Source organism: Macrobrachium nipponense, chromosome 18 (assembly GCF_015104395.2).
Source record: "Macrobrachium nipponense isolate FS-2020 chromosome 18, ASM1510439v2, whole genome shotgun sequence".
NCBI classification, from domain to species: domain Eukaryota; kingdom Metazoa; phylum Arthropoda; class Malacostraca; order Decapoda; family Palaemonidae; genus Macrobrachium; species Macrobrachium nipponense.
In genome coordinates, this window is record NC_087211.1 from 72,167,498 (window position 1) to 72,183,374 (window position 15,877).

The following is a 15,877-nucleotide window of genomic DNA, read 5'->3' on the forward strand; positions in this document are numbered from 1 at the left end:
TCTGACAATGAATATGGAAGAGCATTTGAATACCTCGCAACACCAGTTGACAGCGGCGCTGACAAGCACACATTATGTATTGTTATCAGAACCACACTAACATCTTGTCATATAATGGCACTCTTCTCGAAATCCTATTTTTAATCGTAGAAGAATAAATCTCGAAGGAAGAGAAGGAAAGTGGAAGAGCGGAGGGCTGTCTCTCCCACAGACGAGATCTGAGATTAGCGTAGAATTGGAACTGTTAATTTCCTCCCTTGTGGCTTTATTACTGCGATCTCTTGATCCCAGCATCCGGCTGCCTCTTCCATGACGACTCCAGAGTCCAAATCTCTTCATCTACTCCCTTCCCTTTTATCGCTACCATTATGTAACCTTAAGATTTCACGATTCATTTAGTCCTGTAATGCGTTTTTTATTCCCTGTAATCTTCTGTATTTTGCTTTCAGGCTTTGAAATTTTCTTTTTTAACTAGTTTATCGTCTTGTATATATACGAAAGTCCAAATAACGTCTTGGTTGTAATAAGACATGACAGTGTTTGTGTAGGAGAAAAATGAGACTACACACTCCTATCGCCGTTTCATGGACTGAAGGCTGCTCTTACATTTATTTGCCCTCATAATTTGGAAAACAAAGTCGGCCATTGGTAGAATGCACATTTCTTCTGATTATTTCAAAAGAGAGCAGCGCATAATACATTCAACGATCATGGATAGGTTGCATTTTGTTTGGAAAGTCAAAACTAGCTCGCAAATGATGGCGTTATCTGTATTGTGTGGTAGTAGTAGTTTTCCTTATTTTTACATCAGAAGTTGTCCTCCTCGTTTATTAATAAGTGTTATCATATCCTTAATGATACCTTTTGTTTGATGTGATATATTTTGTTCTTCGCAGGGCCGAACTAGAAGCGAACTACGCCAAGGGCTTGCAGAAGCTGTCGGGCAAATTACTGAAGGCGTCCAAAGAGAACATGGGCACCATCAATCACGCCTGGCAGATGGTGGGCGTCGAACTGGAGCAAGAGGGAGATTTGCACAAGTAAGTCGTGGAATTGATTCCTGTAATGTATAAGTATATGTCATTTATAGAACCAGTTCTCTCTCTCTCTCTCTCTCTCTCTCTCTCTCTCTCTCCTCTCTCTCTCTCTCTCTCTCTACACTTTTTCAAGAGCAATTTTTGCTCTAGCCTTACGCATTATACAACTAGGTATAAATTAGTAAGGAAATGTTAATGAAATTCCCATTATTTCGTCTTTAATATCAACAGTTTTCACTCTCTCTGTACCTTTAATAATAAACATATTGTGTGGGGGGGGGGGGGGGGGGGGGGGGGGGGGGCGTCAACATGTTTATGAAAAGGAACGAAGATTCTTTTCATACACTGAGGAAACTGAGCTCTTGTTTCAAGTGATCCGTATTATGTGTACATACATACGGGCGGACTTGATACTTATTGCCCGTGTAAACTCATGATTACACTTGCGAGCAATTGACACTTGAGTGATATTTGTGTCCTCTCACCTAGTTGACATAGGGGTGGGTGTGACGGTGATAACCAGCATTATCTGTCTCTCAAACTGCTTTCGCAACCACCACACGGTTCGGAAACGTGAGTCAGAATGTAATTTGAAGAGAGATTGGAGGCGACGTACTTTTGTTGGTATTTTGTCTGTACTCTCATTAGATTTCATCATTGCAAAGGACAGAACAACACCAGGTGTCTGGCTAAAGAATTTGGGAAGGGCAGTGGTTCAGAGAATGCCGCCGAGTATACCCATTTATCATTCTTAAATCACTGATCTCTCAACCTTTGCATGTGCTGAGTGTGAATGACTGCTTTCGCCTTTCAGGTCTATAGCAGCCTCCATTTCTGACGACGTCGTGCGTCCGTTGCGTCAACTGATCGAAACCCAACACAAGATCCGCAAAGGTGTCGAAAGTATGGTTGACAAGACCACGAAGAATCTCCACGAGTGGAGGGCCATGGAAGGCAAGTCCAAGAAACAGTGTTACCACAACTGCAGAGAAAACGAGAAGATCCAGGACATGATGCTAGAAGCCAGGATAGGCAGGGGCAAGACGCTCTCCGACAAGGAAACCATTAAGGTAACCATTTTTTGAATAAAAGTCCCGAGTAATAAAGGCATTTATATCTGATGAATCTCTCCGTCTCTTGTTGAACAATATCGAAGTATTTTGAAGTACCGTATCGAATTGGTCAAACTTTTGCTTATGCACAAGGAATTTTATGGTTCTTAAGGCAGTTTGTCAGTAGCTGTAACCCGCACATATACTTTCTGATTGACTGAACGGTAAACGTAGACTAATCATATTTTCTTTAATCAAAATTTTGCTAGGTAATTTTATTTTCCTAATTGTTACTTAAGAATTATGAATTCTTTTTGGTGCGGGATGGGTTTCATTATTGAACTGTTTTGCAGATGGAGAAACAAAGAAGAAAAGCTGAAGAAGCCGTTCAGAAGAGTGATTTGGAGTACTACACATGCTGTGTCCGCACAGAGCGTGCCAGGTAATTTTTTGTTTACTTATGTCGTTTTCAACCTCAGTGGTACTCTACTTAAAGTTGTAGACTTTAAAAAAGGGAATAGTGGTAATTTAATGTCAATACATTCTATTATTTTTGTGCGCTTTGTTTTCAAGAGTGAGAGTGTTAATTATATTACGCTCTTCATGAAAAGAGTTCTGTGCTTCGCTGTTTGATAAATAGGTTTATCATCATCATTCATGAAGTGAATCTCTTCTCATTACAAAGTAAAAGCCTCAACCGTTCTCTTTTCACAAGGGAATCAAAGTTTCTAAAATATATATATGTTCTTATTTTGACGTTTAAACTTTTAACTCTTACAGACTGGAATGGGAATCGGCCATATACAAAGGTAGCAATTGCTTCCAGACCTTGGAAGAAGAACGTTTACAAGCGCTAAAGGACCTGATTGTCAAATATCACAAAAATGCTAAAGAAGCTGCCCCCAAAATGGTTGCTGTAAGTGGGGATTATTTCTACTGTTGCTTTTTCATCCTCTAGAATTTCCAAAGAATTGTGACTTCATTTTCAGACGATAAAACATAGCAGCATCCTCTTTTTGTGCTCATCAGAAGGACAGGTTTAAATTGAAATGTATTTTCACTTTGTTGCATAAAAAAAATAGTTGTGCCGATAAAATCTTATGGTATCATTCGTAATTTGTAAGGATTGTACAGTATGATTTTTTAGACAGTATTGTGTCAAGTCTTAGGATTTTTATATAAACACATTTCTCAACAGATTGCAAATCGATTAGATGAACCAGTGACTGCATGTGATGTTGAGAAGGACATACAGACTGTCATTTCAGCCAAAGGAACAGGCGAAAATATTCCTGAGCAGATGTTACCTGACTTCTATGCAGAAGATATGAACAACATAATGAACAGAGACAGGAGAAGAGAGGTAAACTATTTTTGTATTGGAATTGGTACCTTTTTGCATTGAAAGTATATTTATGTGGAAATGGCTATTTGTATTGTAAGTGGTGAAGAATACTACATCACAGTACAGTATGTAAATTTTTTTTAATAAGGCATGTACTTGGCACTATACAGTTTTGCGAGGAATTTAAAGGCATTTGCTTAATGTTTTCTTTAAAAGTTCCATGTACTGTATATTGTTACTATACTTGGTTCTTTAAAAGTTCCATGTGCTGTATATAGTAACTATACTTGGTTCAGTAATTCTATTATTAATCACACTGAAGTAATAACTAAAAATTTAACTGCTTAGAAATGTGAATTATTTTTGTAATAATAATGGCTTATTTTTTTTATCTGAAGGCCCTAGAAAAATTTATTCAGATGTTAAAGACAGACCTAGAGCGTGAGAGAAGAGGCAAACAAGGTGTTGAAAATCTAGCCAAAGCTTTACAGGAAACTCCAACCTTTGGAGGTGAAGAATCACAGCAAGATGTGAATGACAAATTACAGCATGTAAGTGAACGTAATTTTTACTGGGTCAACATTATTAGTGTACAGCCAGTTTGCTTTGTATGTTATATTATTTCCCTGTACGAGAGTAATGTACTGTAATATTACCAAGTAAGGAGACTATGTGACACATTTGAATAACTTTTGTTGCAGTCACTATTATACAATCGTAATTTTGTGTTTTATTGCATAACGTTAATAAATTTATAGTACAGTATGGTATGTGGTCCTGATCTGAAGTTTGTTTTTATGCTTAAACTTTACAGTAGTATTTAAGTTTTTATATTCATGTAACAGACAGCTGAACTTATGGGTAGGCAACAGTTACCGTATGATCTTGTATGAAATAGACAACAGCATCTTTCAAGGTGCTTTAGCCTTAGAGGAGATACTGAACTATGAGATTTGTAGGTTTTAAAAAAATTACATTATATATTATTAGGATAAGTATATCACCAAAAATATTCCTTATGCTTTTCAAATCTTGACAGGATGCCTACAACAGACTACAACATGTAAGTCATGTTCATGGAAAACACTACTCACTAATGGAACAGTAGAGTTTTATTAGATAATGCTAAATGCATGAATGGCCTGAGAATTATATAATCCAGAGAAAAGTTGTGTATTTTATAGTACTGTATCGATGTCTTTTTACTTTATTGTGTAATTGTTGTCTGCGTTTTTTGTAATATGTACTTACATTTTATTTTCTAATCTACTGTTCTGTTTTACATAGAATTGGGTTACAGTATTAATGTTTTTTCTAGAATGGTGTATTCTGTAGATTTTTTTTTTTAGGAAATTTGTTACTATGACTCCACTATACCTTAATTCTCTTGAATTTGTGCAGATGAAGGCAATGCTGGCATACCTAGAAGCAGCACGTTATAAGGTGCAGTGTTCACTTGACGAATTGAACAACAGACCAAAAATGACTCATCCTCTGGCAAAACACATTGAAGTTCATAGAGATAAACAGGGTCTCAGCTTTTCAGTCTTAAAGGTAAAATATTCAGTAGAGAGACCTAGTGTTTTTCACTGTTACTTGTAGCTAATAGCTCTGAATAATTAACGGATAATGAAGAATGACAAAAATTCTTACTTGCATGTAGCTTCAGATAGTGTTTCATTTTATACTGTATTAGGACTTTATTGACTGAGATAATAAGCAGCCATTGTTTCATAGGTTCCTCCCTGGGTCGAGGCAACAGTGTGGATGTGTCTCCAGCAAGTGATTCACCTACAGGGTCACCAAATTGGAATGACCGAGGGACCGCTGACGGGAACTCAGTGCAACCAGATTCAGATTTTGGTAAGGGTTTTCTTTCATTATTTTTGACAAATTCTTTGTCAGATTAAGTAGTTATGTCATATATGGGAATGCTATTACAGCTGTTTTATTGTTAAATAAATTTTCAGTATCCATACTACTGTACCGTAGTTTCTTTAAATAATTTTGCAAAACATAATTTTCTTTTAATGATATTGTATTGCTGGTGTTCTCCTTAGTAGTGACATTGTAGAAAGTGTTTTGATGAAGTGTTGCATCAATAAACACTAATTTATCTTTTTCCTGCACCTTACCTTGTGCTTTTGTACGCTAACTTTCCTCAACTATAACCTGGATGTCATCCACATTCCTATGTTAATTCATCCAATCCTATTATCCCTTTGTGGATATGTAATTTTTGTGTTTTGCCATCGTTACACGTGCAAATGTGCAATTCATCTGTATACTAGGAAACAAGGTTCAGGTTCAGATTTTAGTCGATATAAATGACAATACGTCCCCTGCTTCAGATTCTCAAGAACTCCCTTCCCCTCCTGGTAGATCAAAAAGTTCAACACTAGAAAGAAAAGCAGAAAATGCTGCCACAGATGGAAAGGTAGAATCAGAAATGGTACCCAAACCAATAAAATCCCCTCGCGTGTTTATGTCTGCTACCCGTTACCCCTCCCTGATGATTATTACAGATGAATTCAGCTCCCAAGGATCAGACAGAGAGTATCAGAATGCCGTAACTGGTGAGGATAATGTTGATGCAACCACCAAGGACGACACATACTACTCTCGACCCTTACAATCAGCACCTGTAGTTGGACGTTGTAAGGCATTGTATGATTATGAAGCCAATATGTATGATGAGCTCACAATTAAAACAGGTTAGTGGCATCAAAAGAATGAGTAAGTTTTACCAGCTTGTTGGTTTAGTCATTGGAACAAAGGTGGTGACAGATTGTGGTAGTCACAGTAAATATATAGTACTGTGATATATGTAAGACTAACTCTTTGCTCTTTATTGTTGTTTTATCATACTTGGGGAAATGATCAGGGAAAGGAAAACCTATTGAAATCAGTATTCTGTCGAATTTACAAGTGATTCCCAAAGCTAATGCTACACAAGCTCTAAAAGATGCTGTTAATATTCTCAAGTTATTTTTTTATTATACTTCAGTTTCAGGAATAGCATTCCAGAACAGTCTTGAAATAATGGGTTATCCTTTTATTTGAAGGAGGATCTCTAATTAAAAAATCTGTGTGGAACTTTAAATAATCTTTACAGTAAAAGGCTTTTTGCATTTCTAATAGATTATGTTCAGGAATTTAATCATTTAGGAATTTAATCATTTAAGTATTTTGCAAGTATATTTCTTAAATTGAATGACAAGTGTAAAGTATGGATTAGTAGGCTAAAAGATACCGTATTTGGTATGGAATGGAATATACAATTTTGGCCCATGGCCAAGTGCTAGGACCTATGAGGTCATTCAGCGCTGAAAGGGAAATTGATAGTCGAAAGATTTTAAAGGTGTAACAGAAGGAAACCGTCATAGTTGGGCTATGAAACAGTTGTCAGGAGAGGGTGGAAAGTAAGATGGAAGAAAGGGAATATGAACAGAGGTACAGAATAAGGAATGAAAGGGGTTGCAGCTAGGGGCCGAAAGGACGCTACCAAGAACCTTAAGTGATGTCTACAGTGCACCGCACGAGGTGCACTGAAGGCATTACCCCTCCTTGATTTCAAAATTGTAATTTTCTGATTTCTGTTAACTTTACAATCCACAAGATTTAATGCAATATATTTCAATGAATTGCTAGCTAGGCTCTGAAGGTTACTTTGTAATCTGTCATAATTACAGGAAATTTCTGATAGGTATGGCTTTAAATAAATGTGTTTTTGGAATAGGGCATTATGAAACCTAATACTGTAATGTAATTTTCTGATTTCGGTTAACTTTCTAATCTACAAGATTAAGGTATTACATTGCTTTATCAGGACTAATGCTCTACAGTAACTTGTGGAGATGATGTCGAGTGTGTGACCTTGGTGAATATTATTTTTCCCCACTAGTTCTTTATAGATTGCAGCTTTGACTCTCAGGGGGGGATGGTACAGTCATTTCTGGTACATAATGGTTACTGGATTTTTTCCATATTGCATCAAGATGAAAGATGAGTTTGTACTTGACTGGGATGGGATCTCTTCATTGGTGTTTAGAACCTGCAAGTTCTTTAATAGCAGTCAAGCCTTGCTCCCTTTTCTGTTCTTGTACTTTTGAATGTACATTGGCTTAGTTTGTTGTAAGAGTTTTTCATTCATTGTTGCAGTATAAAAAGGAACTACATTATCTGCTGTTTCTGCCCTCAGATGGTTTATTCATAAGTTTTCTTTGGAAGGTCATACATAATGTAGTTTTTACTCTGTAAGCCCCAAACAACTTGCACATACTTTTGTTCATTGCAAGTGTACAGGCAAATTTATGTTCATTGAGTATCAGGTCTTCTATAATGCCAATGTTGTAAGGATAGAGAAGAGAGAGAGATATCTGGATATAGATTGACTTTATTCTCCAAAGTTGACTCATTTTGTCTCCTGCATGTACATTGAAACTATCAGGTAGTTGACCGGGCATGCAGCTGAAAAGTAGGTGCCTAACTTAACGGTTGCATAACTACTGATAAGTCACATGACTATGAGTTTGCATCGTGAGTGCTGCTGAATCGGGAAGCTAAACCTGGATTTGACAGTGAGGCTTTGATGCTTTATAGGATTCCCCCTCTTCAAAGCAAGAAAAGACCAACAGTATACACAATTACAAATATTTTAAGTATATATTAATTATACGCAAGCCTCCCACATACTGTGTTAGTGCCTTCAGGATACTAGTAAGGAAAAAGGATGTTGGAAAACAGTGGAAAATTGTACAAGAAACTGCAATTACTGAGAATATGTAATCGTTCTAAATCTATACTAGGCAGTTGCCTTTGTCGAAGCCATGAAAACTTGCTGCTTACAAAGAATGATTTTTCACATCTGAAATTTTAATTAGAGATCAGACCTGACCATTGGATGAGGAGAAGGTGCTTACTGATGAGCTGCATGAACTTCCAGGTTATGGGTTTTTTACCCCATCAGGTCGGGAAAGCATTCATATTGTTCAAGAACTTTCAGAGTGAATGATTTTTCTTAACACAAAAACTTTTGGGTTATGCACAGGTGGTGATTACTGACACTTTGCACTGTCTTCTGGTTTGAATATTTGCTTGAAATGCAATGTTGTGCCAAAAACAATTTACTGCTCTAAAAGAAGATATCCTGCTCAAAGTGGTCAAGGACAACTCAGCGGGGTAGCTGTACCTTACAGTCCAGGCCACTGCATATGACAACAAATATATCTAGGAGGAAATATTGCATACTATTCCACCATGCTGTTTGCAGAAGGGTTGTCCAGCAGTAGTTTGATACCTTTTATTTGGCTTAGGACCTCCATAACTCAGCAACAAAAGCTTGTGTTCAGGTTATCACATGGCTGACACAGCTGCTGAAGAGTGCACTTCAGGTCAGGTATATGCTTTTGCCAAAGTTTGATATTGTTTCTGGCCATTGAGTGGATAATCTTGTCTGGTACCATCAGTTGGTGGAAGGGTTCCTACGATATTAATGCACAAGTGGTTGGAATATTGTATAACACCAAGGTTATGGAAGTTTGCTGATGTTTCATTATGTGTGACAGGTTATTCAAATTATTATTTCGTAACAGAGCCTTGTTTGGCCCATGTTTTTATGTCACTTTTTACTGTGTCAGGGTGAATTTTTGCTTATTGGCTGTTGTCCTCCCTGAGTTGTAAATATGTCTGTGGATGAGATTGAATACCTTCCTTCAAAAGCTAGCTAGTACAAGAGAGCAATGGAAGGTTGGTCAGTGTTGGTGTTGCATAGGAAGGGTTTGGTCTTATGTTGCTGAAGGATACGTTTTCCCATGGTAGATATGCTAGAGTTGCCAATAATATTGTTAAAGTGTCTTGGAGTTGGGTTTAGTAGTTCATCACATTTCAACTCCAACTGGCTTTGTTGATTTTCATTTTGGATAGTTTGTCCAGTGCTGAGTATATGGCATATGTTGTATATCCCAATAAGATGATGGCTGAGAGCTAGCACTGCCAGTGGGCAAAGTACACATCTTGGTTTATGGTAAGAGTATGCCTTTAAGATGGTTAGTCATCTATCAGCATAGTGAAAGATGTACCTTAAGTGCCTGAAGTGCCAGGTGCTAAGGTGTATGAAGTTAGGTCTCCCTGTACTTCCTTTCAGTTGAATTTAGTACTATTATACTGAAGAATCACAGTTGTTGGGTAGTCCTCATTTATTGATTGTTCTGTCATGCATCCATGGTTGGCATAAGTCTGGTCCAAAGATAGGGGAATACTGTAGTGGTGGAGGTTGTCAGGGCACCTTTGGTGGCTTGGAAGGCATCACAGTGAAAGGGGTTCCAGTTGAATTTGGTCAGGGTGTATGTTGGTAGTAGTTCACCATTTCCAGGAATTCCAGTAGGTCTATTACCGAGTTGAAGCAGAATTTTCTTGACAATCGATTCCTTGTAGGTAGAAGGTAGACACCATTTGCCAAGACTTAATGACCAAGCAGTTTGATGAAGATCCTGATGACATTTATCAGAGAGTACACCATTGTATCACACAGCAGGGTCAGGATGGCACTGAAATGCTTCTGGTTGTCATTAGAATTTCCAGAAAAGTTCAGTTTAGCAGATGCCTTAGAGGTGGTTACTGAGGAGAATGTCCATCAGCCTTTCCAAAATTTACCCTCTGATTTCCAGAGGCTGAAGATAAAGTAGTAGACAGTGTAGGTCCCAAAAGGGGTGATGACTGTATTTTCAGGACCTAATGTTGGTGGACAGAAACTTGGAAACAGCACTTCATCAGGTCAGACTTGGAGGAGAGACTGGCCTCTGGAGAGACATCCAATATGTTGATAAGTGGTCAGCTACATTTGTAGGTCAAGCACCCTGTAATCAAAGCAGTCTCTCCAGGTTCCTCGTGTTCCCTTCACAATAGGGAGTGGACACCCTGAAAAAACCCATGCATTACATCTCCTTGAAGGCCTTTCTTTCAGTGATCACTGTTTGTGGAGTAAGGCAGAACTTTGAATAGTCCTGGGAGCCCATTGTTTTCAGGTGGTGGTATATGCCATGCTTTTCTGGAATCCAGGGAGGCTTGAAGATGACTGGAAATTAGTAGAAGCTGCTGGCGAGTGGTATTAATATGGAAAGAGGCTGGGTCCATAAGACAGGAGCGAGCAACATCCAATCACAAGACAAAAATGTCCGAGGAAGTTTACAGTAATGATGAATTCCCCCTTGTATTCCCTCCTTAGTAAGGTGGAAGGTAAAGCTTGGCAGCCACTAAGTATAGGCTGCTCTTCAGAGGCCTTCAGCTGTCTAATGTTGTTGCAGGAAGCAGTGACTTTGAGGAGCTTGTGTCTACCAGGTATATTCTACTGGATGCATGATTGATGATGCAGAAGCTGGCAAAGGCAGCATGTGTTGAGGTTGTGGCAGTCACCATTAGTTTGATAGGAAACTGCCTTGCTCGTTTTTTGGTCCAGTTCCAGGGTGACTTTCCCAATACTATGATGGTATGCATAATAACTGCTGTGGGTGCACACACAGTTCCAACTTGTAAGGAGTTTCTGCACAGCACTGACAATTTTGTTCTGGTCTTGGTTGCCCCTGGCTGGACAAATGGAGCTATATGTTCCAAGGCCTTTGAGGCAGAATATTCTTGACAACTGATTTCTTGGAGGTAAGAGGTAGACACCATTTGCCAACACTTGATGACCCAGCAATTCGATGGTTAAGATCCTGACAACATTCATCAGAGTAAACCACCATCTTATCACACAACATGGACAGAATGGTGCAGACTTTTTTCTAGTTTTCTTCAGAATTTCTAGAAAAGTTCAGTGTAGTAGATACAGAAGTGGTTACTGACAATGTCCATCAGCCTCTCTAAAATGTAGCCTCTGATCTTAAGAGGCTGAAGATAGAAAAGTTTATAGTGTACGACCCAAAAGGGTTGATGACTGTCTTAATGTTGGTGGACAGGGACTCAGAAACAGCCTTTCATCAGGTCGGATTTGGAGAAAACTCTTGGCCTGTGTAGAGAGGATGGAGAGTAGACATCCAATGTGTTGATGAGTTGGCAGTGGTCAGCTATGTTTTTAGATCAAGTAACCTGCGGTCAAAGCTGTTCTCCAGGATCCTTCTGTTTCCTTCACAATAGGGAGTGGACAGGCCAAATGGCTGGAGACTTCCTGGTAAAGACCCATGCATTGCATTTCCTTGAAGGCCTTTCTTGCAGTGATCACTATTTGCAGTTAGGCAGAACTTTGAATAGGCCTGGGAGGCCATTGTTTTCAGGTGGTGGTATATGCCATGCTTTGCTGAATTCCTGGGAGGCTTGAAGAAGTTTGGAAAATCTTGCAGGAGTGTGTGTTTACCTTGGGACCCACTAAAGAGATAAAAAATGACTGGAACTTGTTGGTGAGTAGTGTTTTCTGGAAAAAGGCTTGGTCCATAAAACAGTGGTGAGCGACATCAAATCTTCCTTAATTAAGTGGAAGGTGAAGCTTGGCAGCTACTATGCTGGAACAGACTTGATTCTTGAGGTTATGGTCTTGCTTGTCCCTGGCTGGACAGATGTTTTGAGGCCCTCGTCTCTCATTTCAGATGGTCCACCATCAATATGCCCTCTAGTTTGGAGAGGGTCATTCAGATTTTTGTTGGTAGGCTATTGAACTACACTTCTTATGAGCCATCTAGATTGCTGCTCTTAATTAAGCAGACTATATGTCTTGATAGAACAGTACTAGTTTGTTTTAACCACTTTCACTCTGGAAAGTTTCCATGGGATTACGTAAGCACATCATCTGGCCTGAACTGTATCATGGTAGAACTTCTGTATTTTCAGCATGTTATGTTTGATCTTCCAAATAGATTTTGAGCCAAGAGGTGCTGTCATATCATATTTCCTTGTAGTTTTTTTAGGATTATTAATTCATCACTTCATGCCTTCTGAAGAAAGAAGAAAGTCTGATTCCATAACAATCACTTGACATTGTTTTGACCTTTTATGTCAGGTGTTAAACAATTGAACAGCAGCCTTCATTGTAGGTTCTGCATGGACAGCTTATAACCCGAATGAAACTAAATTTCAGTTCAGTTATTGAGTGCATAAGCTGCTTCATCCTAGGTAAGCGTCTTCCTTCTTCATTGTCTTAAATAAAATATGTTGCTCATTTGGTACTTTTCCTTACAAACCAATTCACTAACTGTGGAGTACTTTCTTCACTAAACAGATGCCTTCATTGTAGGTGCTGCATAAAAGTATAGCAGCTTTTGGGGGATGAAATTCCTGCTCCTTTATATAAGACTCATTCTTCATCATCCTAGTTAAGCATCTTCCTCATTCATAGGTCTATTTAGAGAAAAGGATACCTTATCAACCAGTTCACAGTAACTGGCATAGTTTTTTGGCCAAAGGTTTGTTTATAATAATCCTTCAGTTTTAGCATGTGAATTGTCAAATTCTCCCCATTTTATTTCTCCAAAGTTTAAGTAGCAATTTTGACCATCATTCTAGTAAGAGTTGTTCCAGTCTCCCTTCTGCTCCTGTGTCCGAGCTTCCAGTGATCAATCCTTTTGCCCCAAGTAGATCAGAATAGTTTTTCCCTTTCACCGTGGTTTAAGATGACTATGAACCACTGCTTTACTGTTGTTTCTTATTTGAACGTTCTTAACTTGCTCTTTTCAGTGGCTCTGGCTGAGTGGCATTATCACAAGTTGATATGACCTGGTTTGATTGACTTTCCTCCTTGACCATCTCAGAACTCTATCTCGATGTTTCAGATTGAAACATCATCTCCAGACAAAGTTATTACCTGAAACAGCATCTCGGGACAAAGTCATGAATATTTTAACTATTCCCATTGTGCAGAATTCATGAATTGTTGAAAGTTCTCATATGTACTGTATGTATTTTGGACAACCACTTTCAGAAGTTCTGTATGCGTATCTTATAAATGCTGTATCTGTAAACTTAACATTCTTGGACAAAGCTTGACTTCTGGTCTTCAAGATTCCACAGTAATATTTTTAATGATGTTAACTGCTCTTGAGATTTTGAGTATTGTTCACTCTTTTATTGTGCAGTTTACATATGCAGTGTAGCCGTGCTGCTTTTTACAACTTGAGTTCACAGAGATGGATGTTACTTCTTGAGGATAATTGATTTAAATAGCAGACTTGGTTGTAGTTGATAAATAGCGGACTTGGTTGTAGTTGTGGAATCATTCCTCGTACGTTAGGAAAAAAAAAAAAAACCCTCATCCTGTAAACAAATGACCATATTAACAGAATATACACTATCTTTCCATAAACACCACTATTACAAAAAGTTAACCTGATAAAGCACCAAAACTGAGGTATTATATTGATAATATTTACCACAATTGACTAATTCAGAAGTACTATTTACCACAATTGACTATTTCAGTTATATTTTTATTTATTCAACATTTTTTTTAAATAATTCCACATTTCAGAAATTATTTAATTTCAAGAATCAAGTGTCATATGACAGTATCTTAAACTTTACTTTTGTATTGACAGGCGATATAATTGGCATCACAGAGAAGCAGCCAGATGGTTGGTGGGTTGGGGAACTAGATGGTGTGGTCGGTATATTCCCTGCGACGTATGTGGAAGAGATCGATTGATGCCAGCTTGCCTCGGAGTGCTCACCCCCCACCACAAGTTCAGCTTCAAGTCTTCATACATTACAGCTTGTTGAGGAAAGTTTTGCCTAGATGAAGCTTGATGAATAGAGTTGATTATGAGAACGGTCAATACTGTTCTACTGAAAAAGAAAAACAACGTATAACTCAACTCTTGGTGGGGACATCTGGATTTTTTGTTTGGATGCTCAAAAATTTCTGTACTGACCCAGACCTGCACTCCGGGGCATTGCTAATCTGCAATATATTAAAGTAATTAAGTTGGGATGTTTAACTTTATTTACATGAACATTAAAACAGCTTTTGTGCTAGAGGAAGCTTTACTTTTTGCTCAGAATAGACCATGAGGTATGTTAATGTATCTATTGCTTGAATGAATAGATGAATGCATATCTCAACAGTTAGTGTGTATAGGAAATACAGTGTAAGAACTTGTGTGCCATTGTGAAAAGCTTGAAAATTTATACAATGTACTGTATCTGGTATTTAGTGAAAGTGTGAATGTATTATGTATATAATTGACTCAGTCTTCCAACTTGCTTGTTTGTTACTTTGCATATATATTTTTTTCTATGTCATGGATACTTTATTACTCATTAGCTCTTAAGTGTTATGAATTTATACTTGTACATAAGCTTAACATTCAAAATAAAAAAGGAATTTTATGATAAATTTTGTCAGTAACAGGATTCTCCTGTTTCTTTTCATTTTTTTTATTTGGTGTATTTTTTTTGTTCTTGCCTTGTGTGTCATGTATTCCCACCTTTCCTTATACACTGTATGTCAGATCTGATGTAAAGCAGTCCAAAGAATTTTTCTACTTCTTCAAGCCAAACATGTGATTGTCAGAAAACCTTAAATTTTCTTCAGTTTACTGTCATGTGTGTATATTATTACTATACCTACTTTTAAACTTGAAAATGTACATAATATTTGATAAGCTGCTTTTTGGACTTGACCATTATATATTTAAAATATGACATTCAGCAGAGAATTACGTACTAGCTGTTGAATTTAAATTTTCTTATATTTACAAACTAAACTTTTATCTAAAAGATGCAATCAAGCATAGGTCAGGTGGTTCCTTATAAGGTTTAGTACTATACTACTATGTAATGAATGGAAAATATACATATAACTATTTATATTTATGTACTAAACGCTGATTTTAGAAGTCTTGTAACTCTTGATCCGACTGCTTTGTAATTACCTTTGTTGCATCAAAGCTGTAAGATAAATTTTCCCAGACTACTTAAAACGGTACAGTATTTGTGTAAAATAACACTATACTTTTAGTCGCATTTGGGGATAAATTTGTACATATATTGGATGTCTCAACACTAGCCTTAGCACATATAACCCAGAAAAAAAGGTAATTCTGTAAATAGTAGTCTTTGAATCTCCAAAGTAATTTTTTTAAGCTTCAGATGCAACTTTTTTATATTACTGCCATCAGAGGGGTTACAATTACTCCTCAGAACTAACCCATAGTTCTCTGGGACCAACTAACGCGCATATTATAAAAATGTGTGTGCTGGTGTTGAAAATAAATCCAACAAATTACTTTATTTTTATTTACCTTGATCCTTTATTATCAATCTCATAATCACATAGCTTTCAAGATCATACTTGTAACTTCCCTTAATTGGAAATCCTGGGAAATAAGGATTTGAGAAACTGAATCTTACAACTTAACAGAATACTGCAGTAAAGTGCCTCTCTGTTAAACCCCTTACATAGTAATATATATAGTAAAAGAATTACAAGAATCTGTTAAACCCCTTGCATAGTACATAAA

At 37.5% G+C, this 15,877-nt stretch overlaps 1 protein-coding gene across 1 annotated transcript in view; it reads left to right on the forward strand.

Annotated features, from left to right (window-relative positions):
• The window catches only part of LOC135197142 (nostrin-like), a 265,962-nt gene extending 250,320 nt beyond the window's left edge, over positions 1-15,642 (forward strand). Inside the window, 12 exon segments of the mRNA XM_064224112.1 lie at positions 897-1,040; positions 1,852-2,107; positions 2,443-2,531; positions 2,870-3,005; positions 3,288-3,452; positions 3,833-3,985; positions 4,474-4,497; positions 4,836-4,988; positions 5,172-5,181; positions 5,184-5,297; positions 5,726-6,148; positions 13,955-15,642. Of these exon segments, the coding sequence (XP_064080182.1) occupies positions 897-1,040; positions 1,852-2,107; positions 2,443-2,531; positions 2,870-3,005; positions 3,288-3,452; positions 3,833-3,985; positions 4,474-4,497; positions 4,836-4,988; positions 5,172-5,181; positions 5,184-5,297; positions 5,726-6,148; positions 13,955-14,061 (1,774 nt within the window). The 3' untranslated portion in view covers positions 14,062-15,642.
• Positions 15,643-15,877: the final 235 nt, after the last annotated feature.